Source organism: Lissotriton vulgaris, chromosome 6 (assembly GCF_964263255.1).
Source record: "Lissotriton vulgaris chromosome 6, aLisVul1.2, whole genome shotgun sequence".
In the NCBI taxonomy this organism is placed as follows: Eukaryota; Metazoa; Chordata; class Amphibia; order Caudata; family Salamandridae; genus Lissotriton; species Lissotriton vulgaris.
Window position 1 is genome coordinate 181,936,965 of NC_141694.1, and position 20,282 is coordinate 181,957,246.

A 20,282-nucleotide genomic window follows, 5' to 3' on the forward strand; every position below is an offset into this window, starting at 1 on the left:
ATTTTTCTAAGTTGTATGTTACACACACACATGTCCTTGGGACATGTGTGTGCGTAACACCAGCGTCCAATATCATTTCAGGGGTGCAACAGGGTGTCCTTTGGACACCCCTGCACCCTTGAAATCGCAAACTCAAAAGGCAAATCGCTAATAGCGATTCGCACATTGATATGTCTTCCCATTCATTCCAATTGGCCTTTAGGCCCATAGGAATGAATGGGGAGTTATTCCTTATTTGCGATTAGCAATTAGTTAATCGCAAATAAGGAAGCAGTAGTAATCGCAAAATAAATTGCGATTTGTACATGAATCCCGTTTTGCGAGTCTGTAATAGTGATTCCTTAATAATCGCTATTACTGACTCGCAAAACGGGACTTTGATGAATCTAGGGGAATATCCTTAAACACTTAACTTAAAAAAGACAACATAGTTGTGGATGGAGGCGACATACGATATTAGAAATTTAAATTGCTTTTTAGTTTGGTAGGCAGGAAATGCTTTACAATGTTTGTGTATTTTTGAATGAACGATAAATTAAAAAAATATGTATCAGACTCAACTTTAACACAAGAAGGTCATACTGAATGCAGTTTTTTGGGGGTTTGTAAGCGTTGTGCTTTATTTTTTATGAACTAGCCAAATTAAATGTGTTCTCACAAAAGTACAACGTAATTTGTGATTGTAAATCAAAGACAACACAACCTCACATGCAAATTACAAGCGAAAAAGGATTTGTGTAAAATATATTTTAAAAAAGATATATTTTTTTATATTATATAATGAATTACTTAAAATGTTGCTCTTGCAAACCAATCACGTGCTAGCCTACAAACTACCGCCAGATCCATCATTTTCACATTGCTTCTTTCTGCTGATAGGTGGGTGATGCTCATGAGCGTGCCACAGCGCAGATCTTGTGTGGCATCGGTATAAGAGTAAAGCCTTCGGCAGGAGTAACAATTACATCCGTTACCCCAGGAGGAAGGTGGAAGGTGAACTTCTGCAGTAGGCTTGTGAAGAAGAGGAAGAGCTCCATCCTAGCAAGAGTCTCACCAGCACAGATCCGCCGACCTGAAACAAGCACATTAAGTAAGTCCATCAAGAACACAAAAAAACAGACATGTAGCTACAAATCAACAGACTAGATCTTTGGACACTACATTGTTGTTCTTCAGATGGTGTTTGAACATTAGCATCTTCTTGTTGTTACTACAGGCACCATGCAGGTGATGAATTCGTTCCATTTGTTTATTTTTCTTGTAGTATCCGTCAGTTTCCTGAAAAATTAAATTATCAGAGGCATCTCGAGTCTTAAGATGGATTTTGCTTTCCTTGGTAGCACTAAACTCCTCTGATGATATGTAGACTCTGGTCTGGTCACTTTGTCCCAGCATTCTCTGAAACAGGCTGGGGATTAAAGGGGAGGTGTAAACAAAGTTGTTTCCGGGTGATAATTGCACAGTCTTCAATTTCATAGCCAGAATCAACCCTCATTTGGAATGCCCAACCTGCTTTTTACTAGTTTTAAATCAGAAAATGTGCTGATGGCACACTCCAAACTTATACATAGTTCTCTAGATGCTTTGAGGACGAGACAGCTTTAAATCCTATCGAGGGAAGTTTTCATGCGTTGTTTGTGTAATGAACTCTTTTATTGTTGAATTAGGGGTCACAGCATTTCAAACACAAATACACTACAAGGAGGAAAATGTTGGTTCATAGAGCAGTAATTTGATGGTGAATAACATAGGTGAATAAGAGACCAAAGTTTGTGCTTGTATTTATGGAAATTAGCAGCTAGGATAGATATGTATCTTATCACATTCCTAATAACAAAACACCCATGCAACAATATACTTTTTTACAAAGTTTGAGCACCATTTGAGAAATAATTTCTTCTTTCCAGTACAAAGAGGCAGAGTCTTGGTGGCTTTATAAAATTTAAGGGGGGTACTAGATAGTAGAAAGAACAGAATCTAGACGTGGCACACAGCTGTTTTAAGTGAGACTAGGGGGTTCTGGTTTGCAAACATGCCAGGCAAAGGTTTCAGAGAGGTAGTCAATGCTATGATTACGTTTGGTAAACCCCATTACTCTTAGTCCTACTCGTCCCCGACCCAGTCATCACTCATGAGGTATTCCATAGACAGGAAACAAAACAGGAAACGCTTTTAGGCTACACCCCCCACCCCCTCCTGCCAGGTGCTATATCATGCCTAACCACCAAAAGCACATCCTGACACACCAAGCAACAAAGGCCTGGACAGGGAGGGAGGGTAGGAAGTATGACTGGGTCGAGGACGAGTAGGACTAAGAGAATGGGGATTACCAAACGTAATCATAGCATTACCTCTACATCCCTCGTCCTCGACCCAGTCATCACTCATGAGGCATACCAAAGCAACTCACAAACAGGCCTTTGGCAACCCAAACACAGCAAAACACAGACCAGACACAAAGGGGTGCAACAAGTGAAAAAAGTTTAATACACAAACAGAACTCAGAGCGAAGGGGGAACCCCCGCAGCTTGCAACACCCCACGACCAAAATTGGACCGGTCAGACAGGGCACAATTTAACCTGTAGTGCCTCACAAACGTGGACTCGGAGGCCCAGGTCCCAGCACGACAAATCTCATCAAGAGACACACCATCTTAAGCAGCCCAGGAGGCAGACACGCCCCGAGTGGAACGCGCCTGAACCCCCGCTGGTCAAGGCAAACCAGCACCACGATAGGCAAGAGTGATGACAGCCTTGATCCAATGACCCAAGGTGAGCCTGGAAGCAGCCTTACCCTTACCAGCCAAACCAAAGGTCACAAAGAGAGAGTCAGAAGAACGAAACTCCCCAGAACGAGCCACATACATGGACAGGGCATGCCTCAGGTCCAAAGAAGGAAGCAACAGCACAGAAGTTGAGTAGGAAGACAAATTAGACTGCCTACGAGAGGCCTGCATCACAGAAATGATGTGGCCGGGCAGACTACGGACCCCAAGAGACAACCGTGCAACCCCCAGACCGCCAAGGAGAGGGGAACCAAAAGAGGGGACGGGGACCGCAGAGGAGAGGGGTAGCGGGGCAGAAGCCAAGGAGGGCCCACCGCGAGGCCCAGCAGCAGAGGAAACCAGGACCTCCTCGGCCAGTGTGCAAGAACAGCCACCACCTGAACCCCCTCCCGCTGAACCTTCAGAAAGCAGGCAGGAATCAGAGGAAAGGGAGGAAAGGCATAAAGAAGCCAAGGAGGCCACCGGAGAGACAAGGCATCCACTCCCCAGGCGCCCACCTCCGGAGACCTGGAGCAGAACAGGGGAACCAGGGCATTGGACCGGGAGGCGAACAAGTCCAGATCCGGAGTCCCGAACCTCAGGCAAAGCAAGCGAAAAGTCCGGGGAGCCCGGCACAGGGACAGAGACGAAGGAAACCTCCGGCTCAACAAATCCGCCACCATGTTGTCCACACCTCGAATGTGCTGAGCACACAGGGCCTGAAGATTCTTCTCTGCCCAGTCCGAAATGGAGCAGGCCACCAGATTCAGGGAAGAACTGCGGGTCCCCCCTGGTGATTGATATAGGCCACAGACACGGTGTTGTCCGATCTCACCAGGACATGGCAACCCCTCAGATGAAGATGGAAAAAGCGGAGTGCCCTCTCCACTGCAGACAACTCCCTCCAGTTGGACGACCTGCGAGACTCCACCGGGAGCCAACGAGCCTGCACAGCCCAATGGTCCAGAGTCGCCCCCCAGCCGGAAGCGCTGGCATCTGTGGTCACAACCAGAGGAGGAGGCAGACAGAACAACATTCCCACGGAAAGGTGGAAGGGATCCAGCCACCACTGAAGAGCAGACACAATGTCCAGAGACACGGGCACAGGGACCGCATAATCCAGGACAGGAAAGGGGACTCACCGCTGCACATGCCACAGCAGAGGGCGCAGATGAACCCTGGCCCAGGGCATGGTGAAGACAGAAGCAGCCATGTGGCCCTGAACCTCCAGCCACTGAAGGAGGGGAGCTCAGGCTTGCGACAACAACTTCCTCAGCAAAGACTGAAGGCGACGAATCCGGGCCTCCGGCAGGAACACCTTGCCCAACACAGAATCGAACACAGCTCCGATGAAGGTCCTCCGAGTGGCAGGCTCCAGGTGGCACTTCGGCAAGTTGATCAAGAACCTGTGTTCCCTGAGCGTAGTCATGGTCAAGTGAAGGTGGTTAGACATGACCTCCAGGGACGGAGCCTGAACCATCCAGTCGTCGAGATACGGGAACACCGACACCCCCAGGAGATGGAGATGGGCCACCAAGGGAGCCACCACCTTGGTGAACACCCTGGGGGCGGACCGAAGACCAAAGGGAAGGACGCAGAACTGCCAATGCTGACCCTCCAGGCAGAAGCGCAGGATACGCTGATCCCTCACAGCCACCGGGACGTGCAGGTACGCATCCTGCAGGTCCAGAGTGGAGAACACCCAACTGGACTGTATCAGTGGGATAATCCTCTGGAGAGTCTCCATCTTGAACGGGATCTTCCTCACGAACAAGTTCAGACCCCGAAGGTTGATGACCACACGGAAGCCCCCCGTGATCTTCAGCACCACAAAGATGATGGAGTAGACGCCCAACCCCCTCTCCGCCAGCGGAACAGGGACAACCGCAAGTTTGCTGACCAAAGAACGAACCCCGTCCGACAAGGCCAGACGGCGGGAGGCATCCCGAGGAGAAGGGGACACCAGCACCCCGGAGGGGGGAGGGGGGTACAGGAACTCGATCCGGTAGCCCCTTGACAAGACATCCAGCACCCATCTGTCGGAGGTCGTCAGGCGCCAAGCAGGAAGGAACTGGCGAAGCCTCCCACCAACCAGAGGCGGACCACCAGCGAGAACGTCCCCCAGGCTGGCATAGTCAGGAACGCTGTGGACCAGACCCGGCACCCCTCTGGGACTTCTTCTGGAACTTCCGGGGAAAAGACCAGCCAGTGCCATGCTGACTCCAAAACGAAGACTGCTGAAACCTGGAAGGCTGGCGGAAAGACCTGGCACCAGAGAAGGAGGAACTCCTACGGGGCGGAAGATCACGAAAGGACAAAGAATGCTTGCGCTCCTTGAAGACCTTGTGCAGTTTCTCCTCCAGCGAGTCACCAAACAGACGAGCACCAGTGAATGGCAGCCTGAAAGCCATGGAACGCTGGGCCGCGTCCGTCTTCCAATCTCTTAGCAATAGGTTATGACGGGCAGCCACAGAGGAACCACAGGACATAGCAGAAGCCCTCACCGAATCAAAGGCGATGTCCGACAGGAATTCCGCCTGGTGCTCCATAGACTCCAAAAAAGGGGGTGGTGATGAACAGAGTGTCTGAATTAAGCAGACCACTCTTACCCAGTCCAAAGATCAGAGCTTGATCCATCACCGTTATTTAGCTCACTGCACCATCCCAGCTCAGAACCTGGCTATATGCAAATTAGTCTGTCCCTGGCACAGTGCATCATGGGAACAGGGCAGACCAAACTACCAAGCCAATTCTTCACCGGAAAGGAGACAAGCTTCCGGGGACCGGTTTCTGGCATTTCAGCCGTCGTTGGCCCGGCTTGCTTGAATCCTGATGGTGCAGTGAGCAAGGGACTCATGTCTGAGTATACCCTGCCACACCTATAGTGGCCAAAAACGATTAAAAAAAGGGGGTGGTGATGAACAGAGTGTCTGAATTAAGCAGACCACTCTTACCCAGTCCAAAGATCAGGGCTTGATCCATCACCGTTATTTAGCTCACTGCACCATCCCAGCTCAGAACCTGGCTATATGCAAATTAGTCTGTCCCTGGCCCAGTGCATCATGGGAACAGGGCAGACCAAACTACCAAGCCAATTCATCACCGGAAAGGAGACAAGCTTCCGGGGACCGGTTTCTGGCATTTCAGCCGTCGTCCGCCCGGCTTGCTTGAATCCTGATGGTGCAGTGAGCAAGGGACTCATGTCTGAGTATACCCTGCCACACCTATAGTGGCCAAAAACGATTCAAAAAAGGGGGTGGTGATGAACAGAGTGTCTGAATTAAGCAGGCCACTCTTACCCAGTCCAAAGATCAGGGCTTGATCCATCACCGTTATTTAGCTCACTGCACCATCCCAGCTCAGAACCTGGCTATATGCAAATTAGTCTGTCCCTGGCCCAGTGCATCATGGGAACAGGGCAGACCAAACTACCAAGCCAATTCTTCACCGGAAAGGAGACAAGCTTCCGGGGACCGGTTTCTGGCATTTCAGCCGTCGTCGGCTCGGCTTGCTTGAATCCTGATGGTGCAGTGAGCAAGGGACTCATGTCTGAGTATAACCTGCCACACCTATAGTGGCCAAAAACGATTCAAAAAAGGGGGTGGTGATGAACAGAGTGTCTGAATTAAGCAGGCCACTCTTACCCAGTCCAAAGATCAGGGCTTGATCCATCACCGTTATTTAGCTCACTGCACCATCCCAGCTCAGAACCTGGCTATATGCAAATTAGTCTTTCCCTGGCCCAGTGCATCATGGGAACAGGGCAGACCAAACTACCAAGCCAATTCTTCACCGGAAAGGAGACAAGCTTCCGGGGACCGGTTTCTGGCATTTCAGCCGTCGTCGGCTCGGCTTGCTTGAATCCTGATGGTGCAGTGAGCAAGGGACTCATGTCTGAGTATACCCTGCCACACCTATAGTGGCCAAAAACGATTCAAAAAAGGGGGTGGTGATGAACAGAGTGTCTGAATTAAGCAGACCACTCTTACCCAGTCCATAGACTCCAGCAACTCTGGACAACTGGCACCCTCCTGCATATATGAAAACAGGGACTTGAAATCGGTCAGCAGAGACTGGGCAACATACGCCCCATAAATGCCAGAACGAATAGCCAGGTGCGAGGCGGCATAAGACTTCTTCAGGGCAGAATCCACCTTCTTGTCCACGCCGTTCTTCAGAATGTTATCATCTGCCATAGAAGGATGACCCACAAGACTGGCCACTACAGAGTCCACAGGAACGGAATCAGGTAAATTATCCGCCATATCCTGCAAGGGATAAAGCTTGGACATAAACCTGGGCATGGAAATATGATCAGGGTCCTTCCACTCTTTCAGCAGGACATCAGAGACAAAGGGATGGACCGGCAAGGAAGAGGGAACAGGCTTCCGAAACTGCGGCAAAAGTGAATCCTGAGAAGCACTGGGCGCAGAATCATCAGGAAACCCCATGTTAACCCTCACATGGGAAAGGACGTCAGGCAAGAGATCCCTGGAAATGTATTTGCCCTGAAGCTCAACAGCAGCCGAAGAAGACACATCAGACTCAGAAGATGACGAAATATCAGAATAAAGTGCAGCAGAACCAGAAAGAACAGCAGCACCCTTCTTGGACGCCTTGATATCAGAAGAGTCTCCAGGATAAGGCGCTTAATCCTATCATCATCAACCCCCTTGGCACGCTTCAAAGGAGGATGAGAGGAGGCCCCACCGGAATCCGAGGAAGAGGGAGGCACAGGAGAGCAATGCTTCCTCTTGCGATGGTGCTTGCCCATGTTCAATAACCAAAGCACAAAGCAGGAATGAAGGAAAAAACACCACAAAAGCACCCCCCCCCAGAGGACACAAATATATACATATTGAGGGCACACCCCAATTAATCCCCCACAGGGAGGCAAGTCCCGACCCCTCCAGCCAACCAGCAGGCCAAGCCGGAGAAGAGGGAGGGACAGGCAAAAACAAAAAGAGAGCAGAACAGCCCTCGCGGCATAACAATGCACAACTCACCGAGGATCTCTGCAAGTGGAAGGCTAATGCCAGAAGTGGGGAGCAGGGGCGCCAGAACCGCCCTGAGTCTGGTGGCGGGGCCCATACCAAAAAGAGTCCCCAACGACCGGAGCGCCCGGAGCCCACCCGGGCGTCTGTCCATACCGAGGTCAGGCAGGAAAAAATCCACAGTGCATGCGCGAAACAACGCATCGCGAGAGGAGGCTGGGCCGCCACACAACGAGGAAGCCTGGCCACAGCAAACCGGGAGGACAGAGCCGGCTGTCGGCACACCGTGAGCAACAACGCCGACCAAAACGCCCCCACCCCTCCTCCAGCCCCCACAGCACAGAGGGGCCCGGGCAGGGGCTGGAGGGGGGGGAGAAATACGGAGAGGAACGCGCAGAAACCAGCGCTCCTCAATCCAAGCACCACCCCAATGAAAAAACATCCTCGGGCCCCCACAACCACAGAGAGGAACACCCCGGGGAGGAGCGCGCACAAGGCAGACCAGCGCTCCCCACCCCTACCTGTCGGAGGTGAGCACGAGGAGCCAGAAGACATCAAGAGCAGGATACCAGGAACAAAGTAGAAGGAGGAAGACCAGAGAAGCCCAGCAGCTCAGGTCAACCAAGCATTGGAGGAGCTCGGGAAGCCCAGCAGCCCCACTCCAAAGAATCCCACGACGGTCCATGGGAGCCTCCCAGAGCCCAGCAGAGGAGGAACCACAGGACAAAGATGGAGGTAAGTGCCCGGCACCCACCCCAGCGTCTCCCATCAAGTAATCCGACAGGAAACAAAACAGGGTGTGCTTTTGGTGGTTAGGCATGATATAGCACCTGGCAGGAGGGGGGTGGAGCCTAAAAGCGTTTCCTGTTTTGTTTCCTGTCTATGGAATACCTCATGAGTGATGACTGGGTCGAGGGCGAGGGACGTAGAGGTAATGGATGTGTCTTGGATGGCTTCAAATAGTATCAACAGAAGCTAAAAATGTACTGGTTATGGTGGATTGCCAGCCAGATATTCAGCGATAAGATGAGGTAGGAATGTGATATCAAATTACAATTGAATTCATCAGTGTTTTTGTTGTGTGCAAAGGGATGAATTGGATTGTGTATGAATTTAGTCCTTGATAAATCACTGAAGTGGCAGTACTAGCGATGTAAGGTTTCATTTTATTAGAGGGAATAAACAGAACATCATTTTTTTTTATCAGAGGAGGTGAAAGCCATGGTGTTGGTAGGGAAGTAGATTAGGTAGTTATGGAGGTGGGTTTAGGACCTCTGTCTAAGTTGAGTTCTGTATGACGAAACCTAGACCCACCTAGGAATGAAGGGCAGTAAGACAATTATATATTTGAGCCTGGTGGAAGGGTGAGACCGTTGTAAATGAGAACACATTTTGTGTGGTTCATCAATACATAGATGAGATGAGAAACCTAATGAGCAGATGATGTCATCAGGTGAGGGCCTATAGAGAGAAAGAAAAGGAGAGGACTTATAATAGAGCCTTGGGAAACACCAACTGGTAGTGCTCTGGATGAGGGTCCCAAGAGACAGAAAAGGAGTGATCAGAGTTAAGAGGAATCAATTGAGTCATAGACTGTGACTCAGAGGTAGTTTATGGAGGATAGTAAAGAGGAGTTATCAACAGTGTCACACATAGCAGCTAAAACAAGGAGTATAAGACTATTTAGTTTGGTTAAAAGGTGACTATAGTGAGCCAATGTGGCAAAGTTTGCTACATGTGAGAGGGCAGTTTCTGTGGCATTGGCAGAATGGTTCCTCAGATTGCAAATATTTGTACAGGTGGATAGGGCACAGTTAAATGGTGAGCTGATTAAAAAACATTTTAATGAAGATTTAGGGTTGCTATACTGAGCTTTATAAAGGGAGCATTTCCTACTTTAAAAAGAGCTTACAAGGCTAAACGCTCAGAAGAAAACAGTGTGCTTATCATGTAGTCAGGCCATATGTTGCAGAATGTTACACCTGGAGGGGTTTTCCACAAATGACAAGGAACGTCGGATGGGAAGGATGACAAGTCAGAGCCATGGGTTAGAGGAATGATGCAATGAAAGACATTATCAACTGTCATGTCCAACAATGATGTGTCCAAATATGTGTGGCTCAGCTTTTGAATCCAAGCTGAAGTTGAATATTTTTCTGTGATTTCAAATCTTCATTGTCTGGTTTATAAATGAGACATTAATGAGTCATGAATGTGTCAAAATGCATTCATTCTCTTATTTTTCATCCTATTTTTTGCCCATTTACCGTATTTTACGGCGTATAAGACGACTTTTTAACCCCTTAAAATGTTCTCCAAAGTCGGGGGTCGTCTTATACGCCGGGTACCAAATTTTTAGGAGTGGAAGCAACGTTTCTGTATGTTCGAACTGCGTGCTCAGTCTAGAGACACAGCGGGCGGCCACATGCGCTGATCTGGCGTCTCTCTCTGCGCTAATCTCTCTCTCCCTGCTACTGATCCCCCTTATACCATATTATGTGAGTCATACTACAATCCCCTCTAGCTGTACGGTACTGTACTTTATTTACCGTATGCGATTTTATATAGCGCAGACTTTACCCGAAGGTGTCAGAGCGCTTCACAATAGGACTAGTAATGATACATGAAGAGATAATTACAACAGAACAAATTACAAAAGCAAACGTTACGTTAAGTTACGGCACATGAATCAAAAATGACAATAGTGCGCAGTCTCTTACAGTCCTGTAGTGCAGTAGTGCCGATGGAAGCAGGATCTCACGGGGCATTTCGGTATTTTTGAACTGCGTAGGTATGCAGTCTAGAGCTACAGCGGGCACATGCGCTGATCTGGCGTCTCTCTCTCCTTCCGATGTGGCCATAAATCTCACGTTCATCGGAAGGAGAGGAGCGTCAGTACCGTACGTCATCTCCTCAGTTCATGGGCATTGAAAGGGGACTGTAGAAAGTTCCCGCCGGCAATACAGGACTGCGCTGGAAGTGGGGGTAGTCTTATACGGCGAGTATAGCATGAAACCCACATTTTATGAAGAAAAGTAGGGGGTCGTCTTATACGCCGGGTCGTCCTATACGCCGGAAAATACGGTACTAGTAATTTCACCCTTGAATTTTACTCCAGTAGCCTGATTCCCCCTTGATCTTTTTCTGGATGTTCTTCTCTTTGTTCTTCTCTGACATCAGGTAGAGGATGGTGCTTTGCTGATCGACATCTTCATTAAAAGTTATCTTCATTCAAGCATAACAAGATTGCCAAGGAGGTTCTTTGCCCTTTGTGGCTTTTTTTCTCCTAAAGGGGATCATCTTAAGAGGCACTTGATACCTTTCGTATATACTAATAAGTGCAGGGTTGCAATGCAGCTTCTGGGAGAAGTCACCCTTACTTCAAGCAATCAGGACAGGAACTTAACAGACCTTCCCAGCATCCATCCTCGACAAGAAAGAGAGGTCAGTATTACGTTATCTCCACAAGAGGCAGGACTACAGCAGATTTGAACTTGAGGGGTAAGAAGCTAATTTGAAGGCATGGCTGAATAAATAAGTTCTGCAGAGTAAAGTCTTGGAAGTAACAACAAGGAGTTTGATAGTTTGATAGATGAAACATAGGGATATTGTGATGGATTATGGGCCTTTTGGCCCATAGGAAGGAATGTGAAATACCGATTCGGTAAAAACCGATTCAGTAAATACCGATTCAGTATTTTCCGAAAGTCAGATTCCGATTTTTACTGATTCGGTAAAAAATACCGAATTTTTATCTACATATCATTTACCGATTCATGAATACCGAATCGGTCAAATTCGGTATTTAAGAATCGGTAAATTGGATTTACCTACATCTGGCCCTAAGAGTTTAGAATGTGGGGGTGAGCTCTGTAGATTAGTATTTGAAACAATGCAAGCACAATCACAGGAATAATGACTGAAAGAGTACAGAGGTTGAACAATGAGTATTCCAACAATGGTTTCACTGTTAGTAGAGATTTGTGAGGAATTTGTGGTGCAGAGAAAAAGTTATACATTTTGCTTGCCAGTCATTGTGGTTGAGATTAAAGTATGCCATTGAGGTTATGGAAGTAGGCAGGTATGGCATTCTCTAAGATACTTCATTGTTTGTATGCTGCTGAATGGTTGTATTCTTACACCATTTAAAAAAAAATCACATGCATCTTGGTTAGAAGAAAGCAAATGTTAGGTGAGATCCATGGTAGTGGGTATCAGGCAGCTTGAGATAATGAATGAGTAGGACAGTGAAAATCAGAGGATTGTTAGAATTGGTTAAATGATTCAGACCATTGTGGAATTGTTTCAGAAAATCTAAAAAGGAATAAGCAGAATATTTTCTTTTAGAAGTTGTGCTGCTACTATTGAGGCATAGAACAGGAAGGCTATTGACTGGTGTGTATGGTAGCATTATTTGAGTGAAATGAATCTATGTTAGGTAGGCAGTGGGCCAGTGTATTGGATATAATTATTGGACTCAGGAGTTTCCCTCCCGGTTTTACATGAGTGTAGAGTTTGATATGATGATTAAGAGATCTTAGAGGAACTGGAGAACATGGAGTTTTAGGGATGATTATTTATATTCAAGCTAAAATTCAATAGAATGATGAATACATTAGTGCGTGTCAGTGATTCAAAGATACTATCTAGGCCATCAAAGAAAGAGCTACTTTGACCAAGATTGCAGTAAACGTCATGATTTTGGATTTAAATGGGGCTATGACTGAGGTGGAATACATTTCAAAAGAAGAAGGAGTCATTGGTTTGGAGTGGGGACTTTTTGAGATTAATATTACTCCTCCACAATTGTGATTGGTGTTGGTGTGCGAATGAAGATGATTTGATTTGTGTAAAAAGCGGTTCCCTGGCAGAATCTTTGGGATCAATTCAGATTTCACAAATAGCTGAAAAATACAGTGGGGGCATTAAAAATTCAATTGCTCACAGTATGAAGAATTGCATCATACAGACTGATATGAAATTCCCTAAACAGAAGGAGAAAGAGAATTTACTATGATTAAGGTTTTATAGTCATATATTTGTTAAACATTTAATCTAAGAGGAAATATGAAGTTGTTAGAAGGGATGTGTGTAGTCAGCAAATTTGTGTTTGTGGTACAATATGCCTTAAAGTGTAATGTGACTGAAAAGACATGAGGATTTAGAAAGGGCGAGATAGGGACGAGGACCAATAAGGTACAGGGTAAAAATATGACAAATGCTATATAAATATGTGTTGCCACTTAATGACTTGACTAATTGGTGATGTTATTACTTACTACTTTAAAGAAGGTCACTACTTATGTACACAGAAGAGGAAAGAGCTGCTTAACAGGGAGTGTTCATTGATTGAAACTGGTGGCTCACCAGGTATTATGATCAGCGGTGGCCTGCTCTAGTAAGCGCAGTGGGGTTGGAGGGGCAGGGCGCGGCAAGGGGGAAGCCTAAAGATGACAGAATAGGTCATGTTTATATATTCAATCTTACCTATTGCGTCGTCTGTCGACTTCCCCCCCACTCCTCCTGATCCGCCGCGTTTATCTGTGCCGGCTGCCGCTGATTATGATCACAGTAAATTCAGTTGCTGGAGCTCAATAAGAGTTTCAAATGAGAGTTTGAGTCTAGGGGGCACTAGGCACTTAATCAATGAAAGGTATTCAGTAATTAAAGCTGTGTGTCTCAAAGTGCTATAGAAAGCTAAAAAAGTAAAGGAGCAAAGTCTACTGTTGAAAATGCCACGGCTGTATTCCTGAAGAAAACTTTTCAATATATATTGGTACACAACCCCCTAGGAAATTCACTCTGGGTGAATATTTTGTTAACGTAAAATTCTATCCTAATTGGGGAAAAGCATGTGTTACACAAATGCACATTTTTTCATTTAGTTGGACCATAAGGAAAACATTTTTCCCCATGAAGCAATCCCTTCTCCTATAACCATCCCTAAACCATGGATGAACTACTTTGCTGGAGCACCTCTCCAACCTCGCCTGGAGCACCTCTCCAACCATTTCCAGGGTGGGGAAGGGCCGGAGAGTTGGTTGTGAACGTCCTCAAAATCACATCAATATTCTCTCAAGTAAAAAGTATATTTATGCCTGTTGTGTATCTTTTTGTGGAAAACTGAGATGCTAAAATGGTGCCCTATTCAGCTGTGAAATATGTTTATGGCAACAATGGCTTGGAGAATCAGGATCAAAGTATTTAATGCTTTATAAAATTGTATATTATTATGCTATAAGAATACAAATTCAGGAAGTAATTTCCAGGCTCCAGTGATTTGAAAGTGGAAAGTTCTTTCTCCCATTTGAAACATTTGGTTGAGGGTACTGTATGAGGATTCCCATAAACAAATGTTGGGGTATGCCGCAGTATAGATTTGTGAACTTTGTCCTGCACAATGATGGGCCAACAAGCATAAAAAACATGCTAGAGCTAAGAAAGTCTGACACTCAACTGTGCTGGATAGTTCATTTAACATTCTGGCGGCAATGAACTGGTACAAATAACCTCATAGATGCTAGTAAACATCCCTCCCCAGTGCTGCGCTGTCCATTGGAACCAGTGCTGAATGGACGTCCAATGGTCGTGCGCAGCGCTGGGGAGGTAGTGCTGCCGTCGGCCAACGCACCGACGCAGCTCTTAAGGGGATAATCAGTGACAGTGACAGGGGTAGAGATGTATTCACTTTTAGTTTTGACCCTAACATTAAACAGGAAAAATGTATGTGCTGTAGTTGCTGGAAGATAGAATCCTAAGTTTGATTTGGAGGAGAAATCAAACACTTTTTGTGAGGCAATGTCATCCAAAGATTTTAGGGAGCGAAAATTCAAGGGTTTAAGACTTTTGGATCATCCTGAGGGCATAAAGGCATAGCTCTAGAATAGATTAGATAAAATGGGGCAAAGTGGTATCATTACCTAGTGAGTATCCCATGTGTCTGCCAATCAGCTAGTATGTATGTGGAAAAATCTACTAAAGAAAAAGGAATGGCTCTGTGGTTTGACCAGGGCTATCAAATCTAGGAAGACATTAATTGAGAGGGTATTGTGCCACAATGGGTCATCTATTATCTATAATAATTAAAGGTACATTTCCCTTTTTCATAAACAGAATCTGTGGTGCATTTCTCACTGAAGAAAAAGATGGAAAAAGACATCACAACAGGCAGGTGAAGATGGCCAGGGACGGAGTAAAAAAACCTTCTCTATTCCATGTTCACATACAATAGGGTACTCTTCGCTGAAGATGAGAATGTGAATTCAAGGAATTAAGCAGGTGAAGAAGAGAAGACATTTGGCTAGGAAAACAGCATTCATATGCTGCTGCAAGGAGGGAAATCTTTCTTAAAAATGTGAGTGCCCTCTGATTGTCCAGCTACAAGAAACTAGTGATTTAGGATTATAGAGGGGTCACATGATTTATTACAAGTATTCCCTGGAGTGTTTTATGTATACAGGTCATATCTTGTATAATCCCTCCAGCTTCACATACATAATTTACTTCACTTTCTAAAGTGGAAATGTTGTGGGATACAAATTACATGTCATTTATGAATGGATATAAGACTAATGTATTTTAATGAGAACTCAAGGACCTCAACACGAAAAGAAAGAGTCCCAGATGAGAATATGGCCCTCTGCATGTAGTTTCCAAAAAGACCAAAGGAGTCACAGTTCACTGCTTGTATACTACAATCTGCTCTTCTGCAACTAGGTTACCGAAAAAGAGTAAACCCAAATGGTGTCACTAGGACCTGAGTAGATAGCGATACAGTGAGCAAGGGGTCCCAGTACGCATATATTTACACAAGAAACAATAGTAGGAGAAATTATGGAAACATAAACAATAAATAAAGGTGCACTGTTATTTAATCACAATGAACCAACAGAAACATAATTTTTACAAATGGTGTCACTTATTCTAATTGTTTTTATTTGGAAGAAGGGGACCCCTATATATCTAATAGACTCGCTATACATAGGGAAGAGAACATTATAGGTAAAGTGCAGAGACCCTCCTTTTAATAAGCCTTCCCCAATAGTTATGGAGAAATATTTTCAAGTTATTGAACATTTGAAAAAATTTCTACAGAAATAAGTCGATTTGTCAAAAATTATGAGAGTAGCATAAAATGCAGATCAGTTAGTACATGTATAATATGAGAGTTTAATGCAGATGGGATAGTCTCTGCATTTCATCTGGGATTGTATCTGGAAAGTAGTGTTTATATTCAGAAAAGTGTGAAATGTTCGGAATGAAAATTGTTAGGCGAAATCCTTGCCTATCCAAAGTATTGTGTTGACTGTTTCAATGCTAAAATAATGAAGAAGTTGATGGTGGCTTCAATAAAGTTCTTGCAGAAGGCTAGTCAAGATGGTTTTCATGCACTTGGTTTTGGTGCTGGTGTTGGTATGCACAGTGCTAATGAACGACGCAGGAGAATCGTAAGACAAGGTCAATAGTCCCAAACCAATCTGCTTCTTTGGAAAACTTGCAGAATCCAAGCCAAATCAACAGGAATATGACTTCAGCCTCAGTCATGCACCAAAATGTGCAAAACAGTATGCAGGGATTTCAGCCAAATTTCACATTTCAGCAAAAACATTCAGTAATTAATGAAATAATCAATTTTTCACAGGACTGCGTCAAGCACAATGACGGCGCCTGGGAAAGGAAGATGATTGTATACACAGTGCAGTCCTAGAGGTAGACCAGGATTGTCTTTTTGTGAAGTAAGAAGTGAATGGCCATCCAGTATAGTTTTTAATCGATACATGAAAATAAATCCTCTCTGGAAAATAAATCTAAGTAGTAGGGATTTCAAATAAACAGGTGACTTATAACTTATCAGCTAATGTTCCAGTGAAAATTGGTTCAACTATAAATAATCATGAAACAAATACAGTTGATTTGTTGGGCCATGATATCTTGTGTAAACTAAACAGTGTGATCTATTGCACACCACATAGTGTTGACATTCAAACACAAGATGAAGACTTACATTCCAAACTAAATCACGAGAAATGAAAGATTAAAATGTTTTTATTGGTCACTTTGGAAAACCTGACTCCAGATTTAAGATATACTGAGGCACATGCATCAAAGTTACAATTTGCGATTACCATATAGCTATTTTTAAGGAACCGGTATTTGGTAATAGCAAATGCTTATGCATGTAGGAATCACAAAAGAAAATATGATTCCTTAACATTAGCTAATAGTGATTTGGAAATTGCGAATCACTATTAGCTAATGTGACTCCATTCATTCCTATGAGCCTGCAGGCCCATAGGAATGAATGGCATTGCATTCGCTAATTCCGATTACCAAATTGGTAATCACAAATAATGAATGCAAATCCAAGGGTGCCGGGGGCCTAGGGTCCCCCCTGAAGCACCACAAAAAAGGTAAGTGGGCACATGTAAAGTACACACATGACCTAAGGGCATGTGGGTGCTACATAGCACTTAGAAAAATGCATTTTTGGGCATGTTTCAAAGTATGCACATATTACCATCAACTTGAAGTTGATGGTACTTTGCATTTCCTAAATGCATAGTTTGCATTTAGGAAAAGCTACATACATCGGCATTAGGGAATCACAAATTGAAAGGCATTCACAATTTAGGTAATCACAAATAATTGCTGTTAGGTCTGGGGGTCTCTAGTTGCCAGAGGTAGGTACCAATGTCCAAATAGGGACCCTTGCTTCTAGTCAGGATAAGGGGGATACACTCTTTAGATAACCCCTGCTCACCCCCTTGGTAGCTGGGCACGAGCAGACAGGCTTATCAAAGGCAATGTGTAAAGTATTTGTACCAACACTCACAGTAACACAGTGAAAACACCACAAATGGACTCCACACCAGTTTAGAAAAATAAAGTATTTATTCTAAACTACACAGGACCACGAAAAAAATCCAACATACACTGTTCAAAAATAAGTCTTTAAAAAGAGTTCAAGGGTTTGCATCAAAATAATCCACAGTTGCGTCACTTTTAGCCCAAAGTACCTGTAGATGCGACAAAAGTTTTAAGCGGCAACTGCAACTTGCGACAAATCTGTTCTGTATGGGGAGCGATGCGATACTTTGCATGGATTCCGGGTGCAGCTTCTCCGGTAGAATGCATCTCGCACAGGCACAAAGCGACGATCTTAGGGGCTGCGATGTTCTTCGGTCCAGCTGCGATGCGCGGCACAGCATTGATCCTCTTCTGCACTGCAATGGAAATCTTCTCACACTGTCGACGATGCGCTTCTAAAGCGAGCAATGCGTGCAAATTGTAGATCCTCTTCTTTTCTTCTTGTCAAGCTCCCCAAACAGCAGGAAACAACCTCCAGAGGCCCCACAAATGGATCAAGCACTCTAAGCAGGTCAGAACTCACGCATGCGAGTTCAGGGGGGAAGCTGGGGGTGAAGTCCTTTTGTTCCTCGGAATTCTTAACAGGAGGCCAGCTCTCCTCAGGCCCTTGGAGATCTCTTCAAGCAAGGGGACACAGCAACAGCAAAGTTCTTCCCCTCTCCTTGACAGCAAAGCAACTGCAGTCCAGCCTTACAGCAGGTCAGTCCTTCTTCTTCAGTCTTCCAGATTTCTCCTTGTCAGAGGTTCCTTCTTGATTCCAGGATGATCTAAAGTTCAGGGGTTTGGGTATCCCTTCTTATACCCATATTTTCTTTGTGCTCTGTAGGCAGAGAGGCCTTTGCCTGGTCCAAACCAGTTCTGGTCAGTCATGGAGAACTCTGTTTACATGACTCCTTCTTTCCTTTGAGAGAGAGGGCAGGGTCGTCAGCCACCCAACAGGAGGTGGAGCCAGCATTGAGGAAGGCAGGCACAGCCCTATTCAGACCCAAATGCTATCCACTCCCACCACCTTTTCCAGGACAAAATAAATAAAATAGTGGAGAGTATGGAGGACTTTCCTTCGCTCATACCACTACATCAGAGCACAGGGACAAGTAGGAAGGGTGAAGATGGAATGGCCAAGTATCCACCCTCCAGGGCCTCCCTGGACAATTTTGCAATTCCTTCTGAGAAAGAGTTTGCTCAAGTAGCCCTTAGCATCTCCTCAGGATCACCGCTGGATCCTCTGCCCCACAAAATTGTGAAGGAATTCGGGTCAGAATTCTTACCTATTCTTCGACAGCTATGTGGTCAATCACTCAGTACAGGCACTGTACGGGTTAGATGGAAGCAGGCTGTATCACACCTCTTCTGAAGAAACAAACTCTTGACCCTAGCTGCTACAAGAACTATCGACTAATTTCGCTCCTGCCCTATCCAATTAAGATCACGGAACGCCTGGTTAGCAAGTCCCTGTCCCTCTTTCTGGAGACGAATAACATTCTAGAGGAGGAACAGTTTGGGTTTAGACCAGCCTATGGGACTGAGTCAGCACTGGTGATGGTACTGGATAACCTACGAATGAGGGCGGACAGGGGCGAGTCAGCAGTTCTAATCCTGCTGGACCTGTCCGCCGCGTTCGATACGGTGAACCACGACATTCTGCTGTCAAGGCTGGAGACCTTTTGCAGTGAAAGGAATGGCGCTTAACTGGCTACGTTCATATTTGTCTGACAGGTGGCAGTCAGTGGCACTCCCTCCATACCAATCTGAATTTGCCAAAGTTCCACACGGGGTTCCGCAGGGATCATCCATCAGTCCCATCCTGTTTAATGCTTACATGCAACCTCTGTTGGGTATCATCAAGGCTTATGACATCAGCGTGATTAACTACGCTGATGACACACAGCTTATGATCTCCCTTAATGGTGCTCTGGAGGATTCATTAAATAGCTTCCATGCCTGCATGCGTGAAATGGCGACATGGCTGAAGGGAAACTCGCTCCAGTTCAACAGCGGAAAAACTGAGATCCTACAATGCAAAGTGGGGAGGATTACCAGAACCCTGCCTGCAGACTTTTGGCCCTTAGCCTCGGATGAACCACTGACACCAGTGAATATGGTGCGGAATCTGGGGGTCAGCTTTACTGAAAATTTAAATCTGGAGACCCACCTCAACAAACTGGTGGGCAGTTGCTTCACTTTAATGCGAGGTCTCCGGAAGCTGCTACCTTTGCTACCGGTACAGGCAAGAACAACTGTAGTCAGGAGTACCATTCTCAGCCGCCTGGACAACTGCAACACCTTGTTACTGGAATCACCTGGATATCTGATTACCAGACTACAGAGTATCCAGGCGGCAGCAGCTAAGTTGGCACTCTCACTAACCCGCCGATCCTCAACAACTCAAGCGCTGTCTGACTTGCACTGGCTCCCAGTGCCTCAGAGGATCCTTTTCAAGTCCCTATACACCGTTTTCAAAGCAGTGCATGGTCCGGGCTCTAAGCCACTCCAGGACAAGTTCCAGTGGTACGAGCCCACACGGGCCCTCCGCTCCTCTTCCACAAACCTTGTCAGAATACCTAGGATTAGAAAAGCGACCCAGGGTGGCAGTGCTTTTAGTGTAGCAGCGGCCCACCTCTGGAATAGCCTTCCAATTGAAATCAGGAAAATCAGC

The 20,282-nt window shown here is 45.7% G+C and overlaps 1 protein-coding gene across 4 annotated transcripts in view; it reads right to left on the reverse strand.

Moving 5' to 3' along the window:
* Window positions 1–765: 765 nt before the first annotated feature.
* Window positions 766–20,282, reverse strand: part of LOC147706987 (cytochrome P450 2K1-like) — a 576,312-nt gene continuing 556,795 nt past the window's right edge. For 2 of the 4 annotated variants that reach the window (XM_086926213.1, XM_086926215.1), the window contains one exon: window positions 766–1,072. In XM_086926213.1, coding sequence (XP_086782339.1) covers window positions 891–1,072 — 182 coding nt within the window. In that variant the 3' untranslated portion in view covers window positions 766–890. The remainder of the gene's footprint in view (window positions 1,073–20,282) is intronic. The other 2 variants (XM_086926214.1, XM_086926212.1) reach the window with 1 other exon arrangement.